At 40.3% G+C, this 23,830-nt stretch overlaps 1 protein-coding gene across 1 annotated transcript; it reads left to right on the top strand.

Moving 5' to 3' along the window:
• The first annotated feature begins 1,594 nt into the window (after window positions 1–1,594).
• Window positions 1,595–23,810, top strand: cpsf4l (cleavage and polyadenylation specific factor 4-like). Its single transcript, NM_001016803.2, has 9 exons — window positions 1,595–1,624; window positions 5,969–6,125; window positions 6,793–6,843; window positions 9,209–9,361; window positions 14,973–15,068; window positions 17,675–17,768; window positions 19,787–19,829; window positions 19,937–20,137; window positions 22,062–23,810. The coding sequence occupies exons 2-9, from the start codon at window positions 6,023–6,025 to the stop codon at window positions 22,128–22,130; spliced, it is 810 nt and encodes a 269-aa protein (NP_001016803.1). The 5' UTR covers window positions 1,595–1,624; window positions 5,969–6,022; the 3' UTR covers window positions 22,131–23,810.
• Window positions 23,811–23,830: the final 20 nt, after the last annotated feature.

Genomic DNA, 23,830 nt, shown 5'->3' with positions numbered 1-23,830 from the left:
AGTTAGTTAATTCATTGCATTTCCTTAACAGACCAATAAACACTATGCATGCAGTGAGAAGAGCAAAGTTAAAAAGAAAACATTTCACTATATCCACAAAAATAGTGTTTTCTTTGTGCATTTTCTAAGACTAAGGAATGTAGCCATACCTGGCCTGCGGGTGCCCTGGGCTCAGTGGGAGTAAGGTGGGGTCCCAAGTTCAATCACAGCTTTTTGTTTAAAATGTGTGCCACGGAAGGTAATGGAAGGTTAGGGGTGATCTAAGCGGCCACCTGAAGGGAAGATGTGGACGCCCTCTCTAATATTGTTTTTCACACCTAAATTCTATGGGAAATGTTACCCTTTAGCCCTCATTCACACAGCCGACTCCCCTATGATTGTGCTTGTATGACTATGGCAGCAGGAATATATATATATCAATACAATATATTTTTTATTTGTGATAAAACAGAGTTCCTTGTGCTTGGTGATAACTAAGATGCATAAAATTAGGCAAAACCATCTTGAGTTTTTTTAATACAGGTATGGGACCTGTTGTCCAGAATGCTTGGGACCCGGGGTTTTACGGATAAGAGATCTTTCTGTAATTTGGATCTCCATAACTTAAGTCTGCTAAAAATCATTTAAATATTGAATAAACCCAATAGGATTGTTTTGCATCCAATAAGGATTAATTATATCTTAGTTGGGATCAAGTACAGGTACTGTTTTATTATTACAGAGAAAAGGGAATCATTTAACCATTAAATAAACCCAATAGGACTGTTCTGCCCCAATAAGGGGTAATTATATCTTAGTTGGGATCAAGTACAAGGTACTGTTTTATTATTACAGAGAAAATGGAATCATTTAACCATTAAATAAACCCAATAGGACTGTTCTGCCCCCAATAAGGGGTAATTATATCTTAGTTGGGATCAAGTACAGGTACTGTTTTATTATTACAGAGAAAAGGGAATCATTTAACCATTAAATAAACCCAATAGGGCTGTTCTGCCCCCAATAAGGGGTAATTATATCTTAGTTGGTATCAAGTACAGGTCCTGTTTTATTATTACAGAGAAAAGGGAATCATTTAACCATTAAATAAACCCAATAGGGCTGTTCTGCCCCCAATAATGGGTAATTAAATCTTAGCTGGGATCAAGTACAGGTACTGTTTTATTATTACAGAGAAAAGGGAATCATTTAACCATGAAATAAACCCAATAGGGCTGTTCTGCCCCCAATAAGGGGTAATTATATCTTAGTTGGGATCAAGTACAAGGTACTGTTTTATTATTACAGAGAAAAGGGAAATCAATTTTATAAATTAGAATTATTTGCTTATAATGGAGTCTATGGGAGATGGCCATTCCATAATTCGGAACTTTCTGGATAATGGGTTTCCAGATAACAGATCCCATACCTGTAGATATTGCCTTGTCCATGTAGATATCCATATATTGTTACTCTGCCAGGATTCACAAAGCGCTTTCACAGAAATAGACGTTATAAATGACAAACAACTCAATGCTCATTTCCCAACAGGATGTCTGCTCCTCGGTGTGATATCACTTCCTGCAAGGCCCATTAGCAGGGTTCCTGTACTGACAAGGGACTAGCTATAGAGTAAATGTAACAGGTAAGTGAATGATCAGGATTTAGCAATTTTACCACGGCCCTCAGGAAACTTTCAGATTTGAATCAGCCGCCAAACTGAGCTCTTTGTTCTATTGGGTGCTCATTCAAAATTAGGAATATTGCATTTATTTTGCAGAATGGGTTTGGGCCCAACATTAGTGATCCTAATAATGAGCAGAAAGGTCGGCACTATTTTCTTTTGTTGATTGGCACCAGGGCTTGTGATGAAACAGAGCACTCCAGAAACATGTAACCTACATGGATATAAATCATGATGCCTTGCCTTTGAAAATGTTGAGTGGGATATAAATATGTTGAAGGGACAGATTTACAAGATTCACCTTAACCTTTTAGCTGAGGTAGAATGAACTCCCATACAAAGATCACCTTGGGGCAGCCTGCCTCCTCTTGCAGAGTGCCTAATTAAATCATTACACTCTACCTGCTGCTGTCGTTAGGGCTAACAGAGACACTGAAATGCACTGTGCTGTGGCTAAAGCTGTAAATTACATGTAGAAATTCCTAGCAAAACACTTAAATAAAACTAAAACAATGCCACCTCTGCCATAGCATTTCTTAAGCAAATATTTTAAAGGCAAAGTTCACCTTTTGGTTCTGAGCATCTTTCCAATTGGTTTCTGTTTGCATTCTCATTCTTTTTCCCATGATGCCTCGCACACATCTTTCTTAACATCTATAAAAAAAAAAACTGTAATTAGGTTGTGTTAAATACATTACGGGTATGGGATTTGTTATCTGAAAACCCATTAGAAAGTTCTGAAATCTGGAAAGTTAATCTCCCATTAACTCCCATTAACTCCTATTTTAATCAAATAATTCAGATTTTTAAAACTGATTTTCTTTCTTTCTGTAATAATAAAACAGTACCTTGTACAGGTATAGGACCCATTATCCAGAATGCTTGGGACCAAGGCTATTCCGGATAAAGAGGTCTTTCCGTAATTTGGATCACCATACCTTAAGTCTACTAAAAAATCAATAAAACATTAAATAAACCCAATAGGGCTGTTCTGCCCCCAATAAGGGGTAATTATATCTTAGTTGGGATCAAGTACAGGTACTGTTTTATTATTACAGAGAAAAGGGAATCATTTAACCATTAAATAAACCCAATAGGGCTGTTCTGCCCCCAATAAGGGGTAATTATATCTTAGTTGGGATCAAGTACAGGTACTGTTTTATTATTACAGAGAAAAGGGAATCATTTAACCATTAAATAAACCCAATAGGGCTATTCTGCCCCCAATAAGGGGTAATTATATCTTAGTTGGGATCAAGTACAGGTACTGTTTTATTATTACAGAGAAAAGGGAATCATTTAACCATTAAATAAACCCAATAGGGCTGTTCTGCCCCCAATAAGGGGTAATTATATCTTAGTTGGGATCAAGTACAGGTACTGTTTTATTATTACAGAGAAAAGGGAATCATTTAACCATGAAATAAACCCAATAGGGCTGTTCTGCCCCCAATAAGGGGTAATTATATCTTAGTTGGGATCAAGTACAGGTACTGTTTTATTATTACAGAGAAAAAGGAAATCAGTTTTAAAATTCTGTATTGTTTGATTAAAATGGAATGGGAGACAGGCTTTCCGTAATTCTGAGCTTTCTGGATCTCACCTGTACTTGATCCCAACTAAGATATAATTAACCCTTATTGGAGGCAAAACAATCTTATTCAATTTCTTAAATGTTTAAATGATGTTTTAGAAGACAAAGTATAGGAATCCTAATTACAGAATGACCCGTTATCCAGAAAACTCCAGGTCCCAAGCATTCTGGATAATAGGTCCCCTACCTGTACTAGATTTTCTTCAAATAACAAGTAGTAAGGCCAGTTTGAATGCAAAACCCTGGCAATTTAGGCTGTACCTTTTTAAGGATAGGGGGACTTTTAAACATTTTCATAAAAAAATGACAGGCCTTCTTCTATTTATTTTGCTTCCTTATCAATAACTTTAGCATCCAGTATTATTTACCCAGTAATGCTAAGGTATACAGGGACATCTGTAGCTGGAACCTTTCAGGGTAATGTGATCAAAGGTGTCCAGGTGTAGTTGCCTTTTGCCGATGAGATGATTGTTTTTCCTATAGCTGACCAGTAAATGCTGTGGGCTACTGTACCAAACATTTTTATTGCATTTTACCCCGGTCTAAACCTGTTTTTACCCAGTTACCGTTAACCGCTAATAAACCCTTGTCTGATAAAGTTTAAAACAAGAATTCTTGTAAACATGTCTTTTGTAAATTCTTGGAATTTTTTCTGTCATAAACATTTCCCCCCATATTAAGGCTAACGTCATTTTTGTGAATCCCCCCTCAGCGATCGGAATAGCAAACACATGAAACCAATTAGCAGGCCTGCGTGGACTGTTTATAAACAGAAATGGTCTTCCATTATGTTCCCTTAGCAGGCTGAAAAGTACAAAAGTGATTTATAAGTACACAAGTTCATTCATCTATACAAAATGTCATCTGTGCATTCCTACATGTATACATATAAGCACGTCATTTTTTTTACCATGGCTGAAGCACAGATTTAATGTGCAGGGGAAGTATACCCAAGATATAATAACGTTAAATTGCTCATAGTGCGCTTCTGAGAATTTTAGCAACTTATTTTTTGTTTAATTTTTAAAATATTAGCAGTTTGTACACTGCTGATTTCATGGATGTATAAGGGCAAAGACACACTGAGCTACTAGTAGCAGCTACTTGTTACAGCTACTAAAATAGACAATGCTGATCATTCACTGATAATTGTCTCTATGTATGTTTTAGCAGAGGCAATTCTCAGTATTGTCTATGGCAGGGTATTTTCTGGAGTTCAGTAGCCTTGAAAAAGTAGCTGCTACTAGTAGCTCAGTGTGTCTTCACCCTAAGGGCTCTGGCACACGGGGAGATTATTCACACGCGACAAATCTCCCTGTTCGCGGGCGGCTAATTTCCCCGAGTTGCCTTCACCTGCCATCCCACCGGCGACAATGTAAGTCGCCGGTGGGATGGCACACGCGAGGCTTTTTCGGCGATTTGCGCGAAATCGTGCCGCCGGGTGTGCCATCCCACCGGCAACTTACATTGTCGCCAGTGGGATGGCAGGGGAAGGCAACTCGGGGAGATTAGTCGCCCGCGAACAGGGAGTTTTGTTGCGGGCGATTAATCTCCCCGTGTGCCAGAGCCCTAAAGCTGGCCATACACGGACAGATTTTAGCTGCCTTTAGGTAAAGTCAGCAGCTTATTTGCCCATTTATGGGACACTCCAACGGGCCTACCCGACTGATATCTAGCTGAAAAATGCCCAGATATTAATTGGACAAATTTAAAAAGATTGTTGCAGAGATGACAAAATGTGCTAGTTGATGCAGTCTTTGCTCCAGTGGCCTGTATCCCTGTCATTGGGATCATTCTGTTATTGCCCAACCATCTAGATTGTAAGCTCTATGGGGCAGGGGCCTCCATCCTGTTGGGTCTTTGACTCTTAACTTATTGCAACTGTATCTTGTATTTATTTGTATTAATTTATTTGTATTTATTGTTATACTGTGTATTTATCTATTATTATCTTAATAACCCCCTGTTTGTATTAATGTATTCTACTGTACAGCGCTGTGTACTTTATTATAAATAAAGATATACATACATACATCTCAAGGTGGGCATATCAGGGAAAGATCTGCTTGTTTGGCAATCTCACCAAAAGAGTGGATCTTTCAGTGTAGGGCAACCTTAGCCGTAGTGCCCTTGATTGTCCTGTCTGGGTGGGGGCTTGAAATAACAGCAAAGTTATTGATGCATGAAGTGTCTTCTGATGCTTCTCTTTTCAGTTCTATCCCTTCTTTCACACTGAGCAGAAAAGCACCAGGAGATGCTTCCTGTATCATTAAATTAAGCTTTTGACATTCTGTCCCTTCTGCACCTGGAAAGAACAGCTGATGGTGCCGATATTACACGTTCAAAAGTGGTCATTAAAAAAATGTTACCACTTCCCTTACCACAGCTGAAATAGAACATCTTCTACAGACACTGATACGACTGTGTAAATTGCAAAAGAGTTCTGAGCCATTTATATTGTATGTTATATGGGTATATGTCTAGTAACTACCCCCAGCCAGCCCCTAATGGATATAGCGCCCCAAAAGTGGCCAAAACATGGGGAAATTCAAGCAAAAGGAAAATAGAATTCCAAGTGCACTTTGCACACTGCCTTCCTTGATGTACATGACCGATCAAGTCATATGTGTAGCTGCCTAATTTAATTGAATCTTTTAATTATATTTTCTGAATTATACTTTCCGCTTTAGCTAAACACTTCTGCTTTGCAGGTTTTGGAGAACGGTTTGAGTTCTAGAAGCTGCCCGGGGTTGGGCATTGCAGCCATGCAGGAACTCATTGCCAGCATTGAGAAGTTCAGCTTTGACCTTGAGAAAGATATTGAAGGTCAGCGGGGTGCACTGCTGCTGCCTTTCCAGGGCATGGATAGTAAGTTACAGCAAATTCTTGAGGCATCAACCTAAAAAAAAATATTTTTTGTCCAATAAAAGAGAACATAATTCTAAGACACTTTGCAATATACATTCATTACAGATTTGTAATGGTTTTGAAGTTACTGTATTTGTATATGTTATTGCTATAGCAAGCAGTGTTTGTTTGTCCTTTTCTATTCTTTCACTCATCACTACTGCTTTTCTCTTCCATTTCTATTAGGCATAATTCTGCATCCACTTAAAGGTGATATGCTCACAAACACTCCATATGTTTTTTCTTTATTCCATGGGTTCAGTTGGAAACAACTGAGCAGATACGAGCATATTCATCATACTACAGCCCTCTATAACTCATACATTCTAAATATTAATCCCAGATTATAACAGTTAATACCCTATAACTCATAATTACCCAATTTTTTACATGAAAATCTCTGTCTATATGAATTTCAAAATGAGAGGGAGTCCGTTGAAGGGATCTCAGTGAAGCGATGAAGTGGAACTTGCTCTGCCCACAACCTACATATCATATAAAATGCTTTGGATACATGATTTAATGATAGGCCAGTACTGGGCATGAAGTAGAGTAAAAGTCTCCGAAGGGAAACAGAAGGGATCTGTGAGGAACAGTCAGTCACTGTGTCTTTTGTGTTCTGATGCAGAATCTGGAGCAGCTGTGTGCGACTTCTATGTGAAAGGGATATGCAGGAAAGGTAAGATTTGTGCAAAAAAAATTGAGGGATGCTACTACAAAGGGCTTTATTTTTAGGGGTGTTCAAATAGGGGGTCAGATAGAGCAGTTGCAGGTGAGGTGACTAGGATATTAGTGCAACATGGAAGCGCTAGGCCAAGATGACAATAATAATTTATATATTTGTCACCCAACACGTGGGCTTTAAATTGTCCTACCCCCCAAACCATAAAAAAAAACTGTGGGACCTAACATAATAACATGGTAAGTTAGGTTGAAAAATAACAAACATCCATCCAAGTTCAACCTTTTATGTCTATATGAAACCTGTCTAACTACTAGTTGATCCAGAGAAAGGCAAAAACCCCTTCTGAAGTCTCTCTAATTTGCTGCAAAGGGGGGAAAATTAATTCCTGACTCCAAGATGGCAATCGGACCAGTCCCTGGATCAGCTTTGTACTAAGCGCTATCTCCCATAACCCTGTATTCCCTCACTTGCTAAAAAGCCATCCAACCGCTTCTTGAAGCTATATAATGTATCGGCCAGTATTCACTGTAAAAATCCCTTTTCGATTATTTAGATGGAACCTCCTTTCTTCTAATAGGAATGGATGCCCTTGTGTCTGCTGGAAGGACATACTGGTAAATAAAGCACTAGAGAGATTATTTTATGATCCCCTTATACTGTATATTTATACATAGTTATCATAATAAAGCACATTTTCTCCAGCTTAAATAAGCCCAACTTGGCCAGCCTTTCTTCATAAGAGAGACATTCTGTGCCTTTTACCAGCTTAGTTGCCCTTTTTGGACTCTCTTTTATTCAATAATACCCAGTTTGAGCACTGGATACCAAAACTGCACGGCATATTCTAGATGGGGCCTTACCAGTCCTTTGTAAAGTGGAACAATGACCCCCTCCTCCAGCAAATGTATGCCCCTGCTTCCTCTGAGCACAGAGGGTTCAGCCTGAAGGAAAATTACAGTAAGATGTATAAAGTATGACTTTTTGAACTCTTACATAATGCTGGAAGCCTAGTCTGAATGTTAATTACTGGGTAAACACTTATTTAATGCCCAAATGTTTTCAGAACAATGGCTGAAATGCCCCTGGGGGGCATCAGGCCAGACAGTCCTACTTTAAAATATGTTTGTTTTTTTTCATTTTAACTGTCACATCTGGAGAGCAATAGAAGAAAACCACCAGATAAAGACATAATGGGTAATGAGTATTGGAAATTCTTAAAACACAATTGTCTACATTGTGTTAATTTGAGGACAGATTGTACAGTAGGATTGCAAGCAGAAATAGTTGAAGTGGTAAGAGAGCATTTTGCCAGTTAAAAGCTGGCAAACCATTGGACAGCTATGGGCTATTTTGATAGAAAATGCACAGAAACCGGTATTGGCCAATATCAGCACGCTACACTCACCTGAAAATTGCATAATACCTACAAATATCTTGTTGATTTGTGTAATTTAGGAACATGAAATGACATGCTAGAGGTACACAGTGTTTTGTTCATGTTATTTCGCCCAATATTTCTCTTATGTATGTGAATAATTGATAAAAATATTAGGGCAGGGATATGTGCACAAAACACTATGCCCCACAATTCACTGGGATTCCTAGCAATACTAGAATTACATATATTAGGGATGTCCAGCTATGGCATTTCAGTTGTTAGTCTCAGTTCAACTGAGCTCTGTTTCTCTATATAGGCACCCAAATGCTGCAGCCTTGGGCACATTCCCTTGGGTGCTTATATAGAAAATAATGTCCCGTACCTTGTACTGTCAGCTTAACAAAATGGTACTATTCCAAAGTGTAGGTGCTCAGCTCAAAGTGTAGGTGCTCAGCTCAAAGTGTAGGTGCCCAGCTCAAAGTGTAGGTGCCCAGTTCAAATGCCATAAACCAGTGCTGTCCAACTTATTGTGGGACGATTAATACTCATTTAAAATGTTAAATGGCCGGATACAGTAAAGTCTATGGATCTTTTAGGCAGACTGGGGCCATAAAAAGCCTTTGGAGGACCACATCCAGCCAGTGGGCCTCCAGTTGGACAGCCCTGCCATAAACAACCTACGGAAAGAGAACTCATATGCAGATCATACTGCTAACCTTATTGCCCTTGTACTGTTATCTAATTTTGCCCAGGGCAAAAACCTTACTACCGTACCCTAACATTTAAAATGTATTAACAAAACTAAAAGTTATGTATGTGAATCAGCCTCACATTCTATAAAACTTTCATATACTTTGGGCATTGTAACAAAAAACTATTATTTGCCTAATTATATAGCCATGCCTACATTTATTCTGTTGTACGGATGTATAATCAGTGATACCCCAGATGTCACTCATTTTGAGGGTCCCTGTGTTCTAGGTTCCACTTGTCCATTCCGACACCTGAATGGAGAAAAGACGGTAGTCTGCAAGCACTGGCTCCGGGGTCTGTGCAAAAAAGGCGATCAGTGTGAATTCCTTCATGAGTATGACATGGGCCGAATGCCTGAATGTTACTTCTACTCTAAATTCGGTGAGCGGTAAATGCTTATTGTAAATCAGGTTTATTTAAATGTACATTGGTCCCACAAATTCATTTCTCATAGTCCATGAAAAAAGGTCTGGATATTAATCTTTTCCCTGGACTCCCATACTTAGGTTCCCAAGTGGGCAGTGAGAGGAAATATAAGAATGCAAAAATCTGATTCCTAGTTAGCTTAAATAACCTTTGTAATAAATGAATGCCTACATAGGCGGATTTTCAATAAGGCTAGGGGAGGCTAAGCCTCCCCAAACCTGCTCTGGCACCCTAAAAATAAAATAAAAAAACCTGGCTCTGTTTCTGCACTGTGCTGCAAATCTTCTCCTGTCCCTGCAAGCTCCGGGTTATGCTCTAATCAGCTGTGCTCTGATTGGATCTTTCTTCTTGTATATTCTCCAATCAGAGCACAGCTTTCTTGACAGACAGTAAAATTGACCAATCAAGACACAGATGCAGACAGGGATCGGGAAATTTTGCAAACTGCAGAAATGAAGACTTAAAAAAGAAGAATCTGCAGACTGTAAGTTTACCCATGAACCAGCTTTGAACTTTGCTGCAGTTTTCATCCCACAGGTACTATACTGTATATGTTCTAAAGACTGACCCACTAGCTGGAATTAAATTGTTTTTTGTCATCTGACATTTATAATATCCCCTACCCTAACAGATGGAGGGTAAGTTAATTTTTCCCCCTGACAAAGCTCATTGTGCTTTTATATATTTGTTATGGTTTTTTGCACATTCTATTTTTTTTTTACTTTTGTCATTGTTTTTTTCATTTATAGTAAGTTACAGTGGGGCCAATGCTGTGTATCAGTGCCAGTGTTATAGTGCCAGGGCCTGAATATCTGCCATCTGTACCCACTGCTCCTCATGGCATATAATGTGCTGGGTTTGTATATAAAGACTGCGTCTCACTGTATATAACGTGCCTGGGATGTCAGTACCTGCTGCCTCACTTTCTATAAAGCTAACTTAAACACATCTAATGGGGAGGTTCACTTTTAAGTTAACTTGTAGTATATTATAGAATTGCCTATTCCTAGCAACTTTGCAATTGGTCTTCCTAGTTAATTTGATATAGTTTTTGAATAATTTGCCTTTTGCTTCTGCCTCTTTCCAGCTTTCAAATGAGGGTCACTGACCAAAAAGTATTGCTCTGTGAAGCTACAGTTTTATTTTTCCATGCAGGCCCCTTAACTATTCATATTCCCATCTCTTGTTTAAACCACTACCTGGTATATAAGACCCTAGCAACCAGATAGCTGCTGAAATACCAAATGGAGAGCTGCTGAACAAAAAGCTAAATAACCGAAAAACCATTAAAAATAAAAGAGGACCAATTGCAAATTGTCTCAGACTATCAGTGTCTACATCATATTAAAAGTTAATTTAAAGGTGAACTACCCCTTTAACCTAACTGAACACAAATGTATAGAGAACCCCTAACAGAAGTGCACATATGAATGCTTTTACATCCTAAGCATTTTAGGGTTAAAAAAATCCCCCCCACCCGCACTTTTGCACAGTATCCCTGGGAGTCAGTGGGAACTGCCAGAGGTAGTTGGGAGGTTAATTTTTACACCAGCAGTGAATCCACTAAGGGGCTGATTTACTAACCCACGAATCCGACCCGAATTGGAAAAGTTCCGACTTGAAAACGAACATTTTGCGACTTTTTCGTATGTTTTGCGATTTTTTCGGATTCTGTACGAATTTTTCGTTACCAATACGATTTTTGCGTAAAAACGCGAGTTTTTCGTATCCATTACGAAAGTTGCGTAAAAAGTTGCGCATTTTGCGTAGCGTTAAAACTTACGCGAAAAGTTGCGCATTTTTCGCGTAAGTTTTAACGCTACGCAAAATGCGCAACTTTTTACGCAACTTTCGTAATGGATAGGAAAACTTGCGTTTTTACGCAAAAATCGTATTGGATCCGAAAAATTCGTAAAGAATCCGAAAAAATCGCAAAACATACGAAAAAATCGCAAAGTACTGATCATTACGAAAAAAACGCAATCGGACTCCATTCGACCCGTTCGTGGGTAAGTAAATCAGCCCCTAAGTGTCACATTAGCTGTAGGTCAGTCTGTGTCTGGGCCATCTTTAGCCTCCCCAAACAAAAAAGTCATACTCCGCCTATGAATGCCTATTGGCCAGATAATGGGTTGGGTGGCAGGTACATTACAGAACAAAGTGAAACAAACTGCAGTGCTGCTGTAGGAAACCCCACAAATTTCTCATTAATGGTGCAAGTTTTGCTCTGGGGAGTACAGGTCTCTAGTTAAACCACTAAACCTAAACAAGGCTAAAACAATTGAAGCAAATCCTCCAGCAATTATACAAATGCATTATAGTAGCACACTGGCTAGCGTTGCTGCCTTAAGGTGGCCATACAGGAGCCGATTGTAGCTGCCAATATTGGTCCCTTGGACTGATTTGGCAGCTTACCGGCCCATGTAGGGGAAACAACAACTGGCCTGCCTAACTGATATCTGGCCTGAAATCATCCAGATATTGATCCGGCAGGTAAAAAAATTCAGTCAGATTGGGGGCCGACTGCGCCCATTCTAGTTGTTATAATTCGATCATTTGGCCCCAAACGACCGAATTAGCCTAAATTCTCCCGATATCGCCCACCTGTAGATGGGGATATCGGGAGACGATCCGTTTGCTTGGCAACCTCGCCATACGAGGCCATGTATGTCATGCCATGTATGGCTACCTTTAGATACCTTGGGTCCAGTTATGTCCAGGGTGCTCTGGTTTCCTCCTACTTAAAACTGAATTATATACCAACCCAGGGGCCCTGCTAGGGCAAGGTGGCACACTAAGGGCCGAAAAAGTAACTGAGGAGCATAGATTTCTCGCTTCCTGGCTAAGCCAAACGTGTCAAAAAGGATAGGGCCCAAATTGAAATTCTGCCTATGGTTACATTTAACCTTTATCACTATCTGCTCCCACATGTGTGTGCGATTAGATTTTAAGCACCACTGGCAATTAGTGTTAGTGCTATAAATGCAGATCAGTTATAATCCCTGCAACACTTATTTTTGTATCTTGAGATAACCGCTTTACATATACTAATGCACTGACATATGCCAAAACATTTCATCACAACCATTCACTGCTGAAAATCTTTTTGCTAAACACAAAACTTCCTTCTGGTGCCTCAGAGCAATTTCAGCTTCAGATCCTTAAAAAAAACCTGGTGAGATTTGTGCTCAGTTGTTATGAGTCATTTTCTTACTGGAATGGAAATCATCACCCAAGTAGTTAGGCCTTAGGCCGTAACTTCAAAAAGAATCCAAGGTTTCCAGTAACCTTTCTTCAGTTGCCATATAATGAATTATGTGTTCAGTTACAGAGTACAAGGAACTTGGAGGAACTATTGTTCTCCTCTAAAATGGTTCATTAAGTGCTGTAATCCTGAGACTGAGAGGCACTGGATCATTGATTTTTCTCAATGCAAAATCTGAACTTGTACTTCCCTATACCTTGTGTCTCAGCCCTCTTCTTTAGATTGTAAGCTCCAATGAGCAGGGCCCACTTTGCCACCTGTACCTGTTAATACTGTATCCGTATTTATATGCAATATGTTTTGTGTATTTGCCCTTCTGCACTTCTAGGTCCAACAGTGAGCTGGGGGCTTTTTGCTGCCCCTGGGAAAGTATTGACTGTGACAAGCTTCTCACCTTGCATTTCAGAAGTGGCCATGTTCTTACTCTTTCTATTATCCTTTATTTATATAGTGCCACTAGATGTTCAGTTTGGATTTACAAGGTACTGTTTTATTATTACAGAGAACTGTACCTCTTTAGCTTACCCCTAGTCTGTGCTCTTTTGTCATTGCCCTCACTGCTTGTTATTGCGTGGCGAGGCAATGACCCCTTGTGATGCCATTGTGCGCACACACGGGAGGTTGGTCAGTTTGGCCCTCCCCTGCTTCTACCTATTGCGGTCACCTTTGAATAGCTCCAACCTATTCATGTTGTAATGGCAAGGGATGAACTCCGGGCCGCCGAGGCACCGGGAAAAAACCTGGTGGGCCCCGGCCCAGAGACCCGAACCCCCCAGGGCTACTGCAATCCACCGCTCTCCCTCCCCGATGTGCCACGGGTGAGTTTCATTTAGGCGCGCTCGGGGAGGGGGTAGGAGGGTGTTGCAGGCTCCTGCGGAAAGGGGGGTTGTGAAGGCGGCAGGGGTCATTGAGGCAGAAGCCCCAGTGAGCCCTGCATCCCCCAGTCGGACCCTGGATGAACATATTATACAGCTTCAGCCAAGGCACTATGTGCAATGAGCCTGTACATTCTCCCAGTGTTTGTGTGGGTTTCCCCAGATACTCAGGTTTTCTCGCCCACAAGAACATATAGGCAGGTAAATTGGCTCCTGCTAGAACTGACCTGCTAAAACTACCCCTATAGTATGTATTTATGTATTGTAGTTTGTAGTATTGTAAGCGCTGCTGTGGCAGGACCTGATGTGAATGCGGCTATCCTGTAAAGTGCTGCACCATTATTTAACTAAGGGAGAGCATTAATAATAACTCAGTTTAAAGTGACACTGCAACATATAATGTCCAATTAAAGCTGACCTGTTATTTTGAATGTATTAATGGTCAAAACACCCTTTATCACCTGTTTCTGCTTCCCATTTAAAGGAATGGGAATAGCTGGTGGTGACAGACAGGCTCCGCACTGGAATGCTCTTTGGCATTTTCAGTGGAAACTGGTGACAGATGACTAAGGACATTTTCCGAGCATGGTTGGGAAAGCACGATGAGCATGATGACAGTGATACATTTGTATCTTTTTCTACTATGGCTGTGGATTTTGGTATTTTTGAAATTTGAGGGATACTATTTTGTTGTGTTGTTGCACTAGTTTTCTGTTCTTTTTGCAGGAGGGACTGGTCGCACCGGGCCCATTCAATGGCAACCAAGTTATGCCGCTGAATTTAAACAGTTTTTACATGAATGTTCTGTGCAGGATGCCCGATGTAAATCCTAAAAAAAATAGAGATTCAGTACATCATGAATAATATTTATTGTGACTATTTTTTCATATTATCTATATCCTATCCCCATTTTCATATTATATATATATCCTATCTAGAACAGTTAAATCATGCCAAACACATATATCCATAGATTAAGTTGTTTTATAAAATGGGTAATAAACAGGGTACCCCATTCAGCGATCTGCTGCTTCCCTCTGGTGGTCCAAAGGTGAAATTAACCTCAAAATGTACAGTAGTTCTCCAGTGGCCCTTATGCCACACTTCATTCCAAGAGCAAGATTCTCAGTTGCCAGAAAAGAGTCAGTCAGAAAAATGTTTGCCAAACCAAATATCAAATCCTGGAGACAGAACAGCACAACATTTTTAAACTGTTTCCGTATCCCTTTTATTCATTGTAAGTTTATGGAGGACAGCAATACCCCCAAGATAAGCCCCCCCAGATAATTGCAGAGATAAATGCCCTGTAGCAACATGCTGCAGCCCCTATAAGATTGCTCCGATCGCTATAAGACATAATTTTCCTGTAACATTTATGTTATATTTAGTAGTGCTTATATAAATTATTTATTGTTATTACTTTTAGGAGAATGCAGCAATAAAGACTGTCCCTTTTTGCACATTGACCCTGCATCTAAAGTAAAGGACTGCCCATGGTATGACAGAGGATTCTGCAAGCACGGTAAGCAACTGATCCCCAGTGAAAATGGTGCCATTCTGTTATTATAATCACTTACCCAAGACCCCAGGCTGGTGCTCCTATTTTCTAAAAACTGCCCCAGCCGGGGGTACATGTGTAGGAGCACCTTCTTCTGCTTCCTCCTCCTCACGCAAGAGTTTGGGAACTCCCCCGTGGTTTTGGGATATGAAGGCTCGAGCGTTCATAAATGTGCCCAATAGTGTCAGCCCCATCTCCTACTATTATATTCCTTGTTCCTTTAATTGTATTATCATGTAAAATCATATTAGGCTAAGTGCAAAATCAAGGTATACAGTATGTCCCTTTATGTGCGATTTAATAACAACAGCTAGTGGACCACCTCCTACTGTACTACTGTAAATAGGGGCTCTTTCAGCTGTCAGAGAACTGTCCAGCTCTAAATAGGAACAATTGTAGCTCTGTGACAGATAGAGGGCCACCTCTGTGTTTCTCCATGTGAGTTGTGGCTCCCCCAGCTGATATGCACTATTGGATACTGACAAAAAAAGGTTTTTAGATGTATTTTTGCTAGTCTGAGTGCCTATTTTTATACTTATTGTCTCTCAGTAAATAACCAACTGTAAATTGGGTGGGGACAGAACCTACTAAAAGCCATACAGAATTATGATGATTGGGTTACTCGCATCCAGGTCACCATAAAATCCTTTTCCATTTATGACCCATCCCAACTCCCTCTGATGACATTATAGATAAGTGGGAACATCCACCTGAGGGGAGGAATTGGCACAATTACATCACCAAAGGGGAGGGGCCCCGCTTAAAGTCTGACTGGCCACAAGCCTAAAAACATATACGTAGGACTCCCCTGCCCAACCTACAGGCGCCACAGAGTTTTGGGCTCTTCTCCTGATTACTAAAAGCAACTGGCACATACTGGGCAGAAAAACCCAGAGTTTATCTTTGGATGAAACATTTTACTGTAGCTGTAAATATTAGCAGCACTTTCCTTACTCTGCACAATGCAATATTACTTTCATAAAGTCACAGCAATAAAAACTCCTTTGGATTCAGGTTTGATGAATGATTTGCTCTCGAGTGTTCCCGTTCTTGTCTGAGCTCTTACTTTAATGTGACACTGATTCAAACTAACTGTGAGCAGTGACACTTGCTAAACATCTTATTACAGCCCTAAATATCTGAAGTCTCAATGCTTCCTTTCACAGGAACTAAAGGGGAAGGTTTGGATTATTTTCTAAATCTAGAAAATTTAGAAATATATATATTTTTTTAAAGCTGTTGTAAAGCATTTTATTGTCCCATTCTCTGTGTTTTGCCTGCCACCTATGTGTATTAAAAGGGGTGGTTCACCTTCATAATACAACGTATATATCGCATTCTCTTGCACTAAAAGAAGAATTTTTGCAATATATATTAATTACTGAAAATATAGGGGTCAGGAGATACTCAACTAGCTATTTTCCAGTGAATTGCAATAAGCATTTCTGTGATTGTTCCAATGCTGGGAATCCCCGACACCATCTCTCAGTTCTTCTCAATGCGGCTTAGGCTTAGCCTACACGCAGGAGCCTGCTTAATTAGCCAATGCACATGTCCCTGCATATCATATATATTGCCATTCACTGGACCTAGGGTTGCCACTCATCCAGCATTTTACTGGCCTAATCGGTAAAACATCATACAGGGCCAGGGCCACATTACAGATTTACTGGCAATATTTGAAATATCTAGTTGTTCAGCCTCCAGCCCACCCCTGATCTGTCCCAATTTTCCCCCAACTCCCCCTCCATACTACGCAGTACCTCTTTCACCCAGCTGATTCTCCCATTCCCTTTCCCGATGGCGTAGCAGCTTCACCTCCAAAGACATCATAGGCCCTCACCCATTTTGCATCATTTTGGTCCCGCCCCCCACATCCATGTCATCAGTAAGAGGCCCACAAAAAGGTGGTAGCCCTAATTGGATCGCATCAACGCTTGAAGCCAGCTGTACCAAAACTGAGTGTGATGTAAATGGTGCTGGTGTTGGCAATCCCCTGCATCAGAACAATAAATGCTTATTGAGGTTAACTGGAAAATAGCCAATTGAATATCTCCTAAACCAGGTCCCTCAGACTGCTGGGGGGCCGGACTACAGTCCTCAAATTACCCACCCCCCCCACGTCCCCAAACTATGGCCCGCTGCTGGATCCGGCCCACAGGCCATAGTTTGAGCATCCCTGTCCTAAACCCTATAATTTTGGTAAATATTATATATCACAAAAGTGCATAGAAAGCAATATATACTTTTATGATGAAGGTAAACCAACCCTTTAACATTCATAATAGTTCCAGACTTGTGTAATTCTTTTTAAACATGGCCTGCTGTGCTCGGAATACTTGCTTCTCAGTGCTATAGGGATTAAGGAGCTCTCTGCAGAAGCAAAACACTTGGTGCTGTGCAATTATAAACGTATGCTGTGCCAATATTATTATTTCCCCTCTCTTTACATTACGTGTGCCGGATTCACAATGCAGATCGAGACACCAACCTTACTGTTCATAAAAGTAGCAATAGGTTCCAGAAAATAAATATGACACGTACATTTTTTTGTTTCATTCTGCATACAGGGCCAGCGTGCAAGCACCGGCATACGCGCAGAGTCATGTGTGCAAACTACCTGGTTGGTTTCTGTCCAGAGGGCCCTAAGTGTAAATATGTACAGTAAGTTACATGCGGTGCAAATGGAAAGCAAACGAAAAGTTCTAAACAAGTGTGTCATGGGAATCTGGCAAGAGTCAGAGGAGCACTGAACATTCCATCATCGCTACATTACTGTAGTAATATTTGGAAAAATGTATAAACTGATTCATACAGAGGCTGATAATAGCTGCCAACACTGCCCCTCTAAACCGAGTTGGCAGCTTATTGGCCTGTGTATGGGTCCAATCAATATCTGGCTGGGAATTGGACAACCACATTAGCGGCAAATCAGCAAATCTTTTGTATATAGCCTGATTATGCATGGATGTGTATCTTCTTGTCTAACATTATGCTTCATAACAGCACACATCTGATGAGGATGAAACTCTAGCATGTAGTAAAAAGGAAAAATAGAAAGCTAAAGGCAGAACAAATTTAAAGGTAACATGTGTCATTAATATGTCATTCAAAACCATCACAAAAAAATGTAATTTTGTTTAGCTGTAATATTGGTGTGTAGGTGCCATCTCAGTGCATTGTGCCTGAGTCTGAGCTTTCAGAAGGAGCCAGCACTACACATTAGAACTGCTTTCAGCTAACCTATTGTTTCTCCTACTCCCATGTAACTGGAGGAGTCCCAAGCCAGACTTGGATTTCTTACTATTGAGTGCTATTCTGGTACCTACTGGGAGCTGCTATCTTGCTCCCTTCCCATTGTTCTGCTGATCTGCTGCTGGGAGGGGGGATGATATAGCTGGGATAGCAGGGTATCTTTTTTCCCATTGAAAATATTAACTAACCAAAGGCCAGCTATTTAGACATAAGCAACTGAGCTGTGGTTCTTTAAGGTGAGGTTGGGGAATGCCCTTCCTAGTGATGTAATGGCAGATTCTGTTAATGCCTATAAGAGGGGCCTGGAGGAGTTCTTGAACAAGCATAGTATCCAAGGCTATTGTGATCTACAGTTAGTATAGGTGTTGTTATATATAGTTTGTATATGTGAGTGTATAGGTAGACAGGTCTGTATTGGTATGTGTATATGTGTGCTCTGGTGTTTGTTAAAAAGGGGGTTTATTTGGTCTTTTTTCAACCCAAATTAACTATGTAACATGATCAAAGCCTCCTCACACTCCTGGCTGGTTCCACTTTTGTAAAAGGTGCTAAGTACCGGTCCCTGGAATGAATCCCTGCCTTGAGAATATGTTACTTCCAGTAATATCATTCTGTCTTGTGGCTACACAAGCACCTAATGAATCACAAATGAATACCCGGTTAGAGCAATAAAGGAGCCCAAAATTGCATTCCTTAGCTCTCCGTAACAGAGCAATTGTGGCAGATTCTAATGCAGCTTGTACTCTATGCAGTGCTATGGGCATAATGTAGCTACCGCTCTCATCCAGTGGTGCAGCTGGGTTATTTACTAGCTGCAATCGGCTCTATTTCCCCAGTCCTGTGTGCAAAGTGGCCCAGCTTGGTCTCCCTATATTTTAAGACATAATTTGGGAAAGCAGCACAGGGGTATCGGCACAAGAGTGAATCATTCCCAAGTGATCTGAAAAGGAGTTTAACCAGGAGTTCAGCAAAAGAAGCAACAATTGAGCCACAACAGAAGATCCAGCAGCCTTTTTGTTTAGTTTAAGACACACAGAGCTACTAGTAGCAGCTACTAAAATAGACAATGCTGATCATTCACTGAAAACTGTCTCTACATATGTTTTAGCAGAGGCAATTCTCAGTATTGTCTATGGCAGGGTATTTTCTGGTGTTTAGTAGCCATGGAAAAGTAGCTGCTACTAGTAGCTCTGTGTGTCTTCACCCTAAGTGAACTGAGAACTAATTTTCAGGATTTAGTGGCATAATGTCCTTACTGCTCCTGCTGTGTCGTTCATCTTTGTGTTTCAACATGTAGCTTCTTCCTTTAGCCTCCAGCTGACCGTCCTCCCTTTCATGTTTCATTTGCGGTGTCTCACCATGTGGAGCTCTGTGATCAAATGTAATCTCAGTGCATCTAACTAAGTTTTCACTTGATTTTTTTCTAGCCCTAAAGCTGACTTGGTTCTGTGCAATGCAGACCATCCAAAGGTTAGTGGCAGGAAAATGGCTTGTAATTTTATTAAATCATTACTTATGATTTATTTATGATCTCAGGCTGCTTTAGCATTTGTGCCCTCTCATCCTCCCCAAATCAGAATCCTGCAGTTCAGCAGAGATTCCCTGCTACATCTTTGCCCTGTGACCTGGAAGCCATAGCAAAGCACCAAGGGCTGATGCTAGAACATTCTCGGCTGTCGCACCTGACAGTGATCAGCATGGTGCAGGAGCGCATCCGGAAGCTGCAGGAGAATGTCTACGGGGGACTGAGACCCCTGGAGCAGGTCACCTGCTTTAAGGTTAGTTTGGCACAAATTATTGTATCAGTGGGTTTTTCAAACAACTAATAGTAGATTCTCTACACCAATACAATATTTTATACTAATGTGTATTCTCCTTTGACCTCTGCAGGGGTAACAGCAATACAGTAATGAATGGGTACTCACAAATGTTTTACATCAATTATGCATTAAGATAATTTACCCTTCATGTCATATAAGTTACAGTCTCTCTCAACTGAATCTGGAAAAAGCACTTGTAATAGTGTAAACCCTTTTATAAATAGCAGATTGAAATAAAAATTGCACTCACATTTTTTAAAAAAGCAAAACCATAAGTAAGTCTCTCCTTAGCGATCATTTCTACGCCCTGTGCAAGGGAATCTTTCTTTCTGCTGGAGTTCTTGCTCTTCAGCATGTTTTCTTCTAGGCGCGCCTTTCCCTTTTTGTTTGCCTACCCCTGTGCGCTCTAAGCATTGCCTATATAAAATAGTGCATAAGTATAAAAGGATTGCCACAACAAGCCTATCAGAAGGGAACATGCATGTTGCATCTTCATCCAACAAGATAAAATCTGATGGTGTCTAACAGACTTTTTTTTCTGCTCTAGACCCTTCTTCTGTCCTTTCCCAGTCTACAGGTTGCCTTTATGCTATCTCATTCTGGATGGTGAAGCACTACCCAAAGCTGAACCTTTTAGAACTAAATGCACTATATTTCTGCTATCATCTTACCCTGTACCTCGGATTTCACCCAGTCCCCTTTTACTTTCATTTTTTACAGTCTTGCTGCCTAGAAGTTATGTTAGATGACTCCCATCTGTCTTTACTCCCCACATCTAACCCTTGCTTTTACCTGCCCATGTAGGTCCTTAACATAGCTAAGAAACAACCAATACACTTTTTCTGCTACTTATTATTTCCACCTTGACTACAGGCTTCCCAGTGCCATCTGTTACTTCAGTCTGTTAAAAAAGACTCTGTTCATTTATTTTGCAGAATTTTTCAGCAACAAGTAATCCTGCATCTCTCCATAGCAAAAATCCATTGTTTACTAATAGCCCTATGCATTCCTAATAACATATTAAGGCAGATGTCTATGAAGATTTTCATTCATCCAGGTCATGGTATATCTAGTATAAATAAATTTAAAGCAACTGGACTTGTTAAGTAATCATTGAAGACGTTTCACTACTCATCCGAGCAGCTTCTTCAGTTCAACTTCAGTTGAACTGAAGAAGCTGCTCGGATGAGTAGTGAAACGTCTTCAATGATTACTTAACAAGTCCAGTTGCTTTAAATTTATTTATACTAGATATATTAAGGCAGAGGAACAGACTGCTATGTCTTACTAAATAAGACCACCTGAGGTTGCAGTTTTTTTTTCACTTGTACGTGTAAATTCACTGATAATTGTTTTGTACACTCCTTGACCTAAAGCCAGTACTTTCCCTTTAATGTGCCTTTTCCTGTTACTATACAGATCCCGTCACTGATCTGAAATGCTGAGATTGCCGAAACCCAAGCTTTTATGTTGGTACTAACTCCCTCTAGTGGCGTCAATATAATATGCATACTTAGAGCATGATCTGGGCAAGACTTTCTAGGCCAGTGTTTAGCACCTGATGGAGGTCTACAGTCGGATAGTGGGGTAACTAGAGTTGCTGGGCTTCAAAGCACAATCATTTTAGGACTCCCTACACTTTACGAATGAAATTTGTTTTATATATTACTTAAGTCTGTCCCCTCACTGGGCCCCCCCCAGCAGTTGCAGGGTTTGCTTCCTCTATAGTTAGGTCCCTGTTTTGTGACTTTTAATTCAGTAGGTAAGTCTGTGGCTGCTGTTACATAAAGCCGCTTGTCACACAGCCGTCTTGCATTTTTGGCAGTGACTAGGCCTCACAATGTTATTTTCCCACACTGACCCCTTTATGTTTTGGACCTAGTGTGGCGAGAGAGGTCACTACGCAAACAAGTGCAACAGGAGCCGCCTTGCCTTCATGATGAGGAAATAGATGCAAAATGAAAAAATAGAAGTAAATGAAGCTGGTGAAGGGAAAATTATTTTGAAGCAGAAATGGGATGCAGTGAAATGATCTTTTAAGCACTTTGGTCACGAACATTGGAAGAAAGTTGGTAAATATGGCAGTTATTCAAGAATTGTTGGACAGAAGATTTTCATCACTAATTAAATGCAGTGTTTATATATGCCAGCATAAAGCTGTATCTCATAAGGCTAGTTTGCCGTCACTGTGTATTCTTATACAAGGACTTTGTTGGCTAATTATTGTATGTGTTGGTTTATTTACATATTGTGAGCCAATAGTGACTCTGTTTGTCTGTCCTGCAATGAAAAGAGCAATGGAAAAATCTCATGGGCAGCAGTACATTCTACTCCCTATAAGCATAGAATTACTCTGTAGGTTAGACCCTGTCTATATTCCTCATAAACAATTCAATATATGGTAATTATTTGGTGTTACTGGGCCTTTAATACAAGAAGTGACCATGCATTATTGCAGTTGTGCCTATTTAAAGCTAGTTTTTCCCAGTGAAGAAAAGAATAGTGGCAACATGATATAGAGCTTGTGAACATACAGTAATAACTGATTTAACATACTTGTTTTCCAGTGATCATTTCCCTTTCATATCAAATAGATCTGAGCATTATCATTCCTGCAATGGCTAGATTGTATAAAAAAGCTGAAGGGGATTTTGTCTTCTCTTTGGCCTAACTTTACATTACTCTAAATGCACAAGAACAAGATTAAACTAAATTTGCACCGATTATTGCACTGGTTATGACTTTTGCTGACCAACCCAGGCCTTCAACCCTTCTAATAAAATAAAATGTTCTTCTAAAGAACTTTCCAACAGTTATACTTTCTCAATGGTTTTAAAAGTATTTGAAAGTGTAATTGCAACTGAAAGTCCCCTTTCTGCACTGCTGTTTGTCTTTTGCAACAATGTAGCAGAAGTCAGCCTTGCATGCATCTTCAAAGCTCTGTTTTTTTTTTTTCAAAAGTCAGAACCACTAGGGTAGAGACTCGAAGGTAGGGTCGGACTGGGGGGTGCAGGGACCACTGGGGCTTCTGCCTCGGGGACCCCCGCACCCCCCAGTGGCCCCAGTCGCAACCTTTCAGCCCCCCCAACTTGTCCGGCGGGTAGGCAGTAGGGAGACCAGCGGCTCAGAATAGTGCCCTGTGGGGATTGGGTCTGGGCAGTCGGGGGCCCACCAGGGCCGGAGCCAGTCCAACCCTGCTAGTAGGGGACAGACAGATAATGCTTTCAGTAGCAGTAACCATTTAAACTGTTCAATAAACGTATATGGAAAAAGTTACTATATATAATATATATATATAACTATATATAATAGTTACTATATAATTTCACTGGGTAAAATTCTATTCTTGTGTTTATATAACCTTTCGAGTGTTGTAGTGGTCCAGCCCAAGGTGCTTATATTCTGTACAAGGCCCTGGAATTTCCTAGCTACTTTACTATATTATAACAAAAAGGCCAGGCATTGCCAGCAGTTTATCTTGACCATTAATATTGCACTGTTTGTAACTGTGAAAGGTTTTGTACACGGAGATATGTCGCTGCCTCGGCAATAAGGGTGTGAATGGATGTTGTTAATATAACAAAAGTTTCTATTATTTATTACTGTATTATAATAAATGTGTTTTGCAAAACCTGGTTTGTTTTTCAGAAA

Source organism: Xenopus tropicalis, chromosome 10 (genome assembly GCF_000004195.4).
Source record: "Xenopus tropicalis strain Nigerian chromosome 10, UCB_Xtro_10.0, whole genome shotgun sequence".
In the NCBI taxonomy this organism is placed as follows: Eukaryota; Metazoa; Chordata; class Amphibia; order Anura; family Pipidae; genus Xenopus; species Xenopus tropicalis.
The sequence above is the reverse complement of the archived record's forward strand: the minus strand, read 5'-3'. Positions and strand labels throughout refer to the sequence as shown.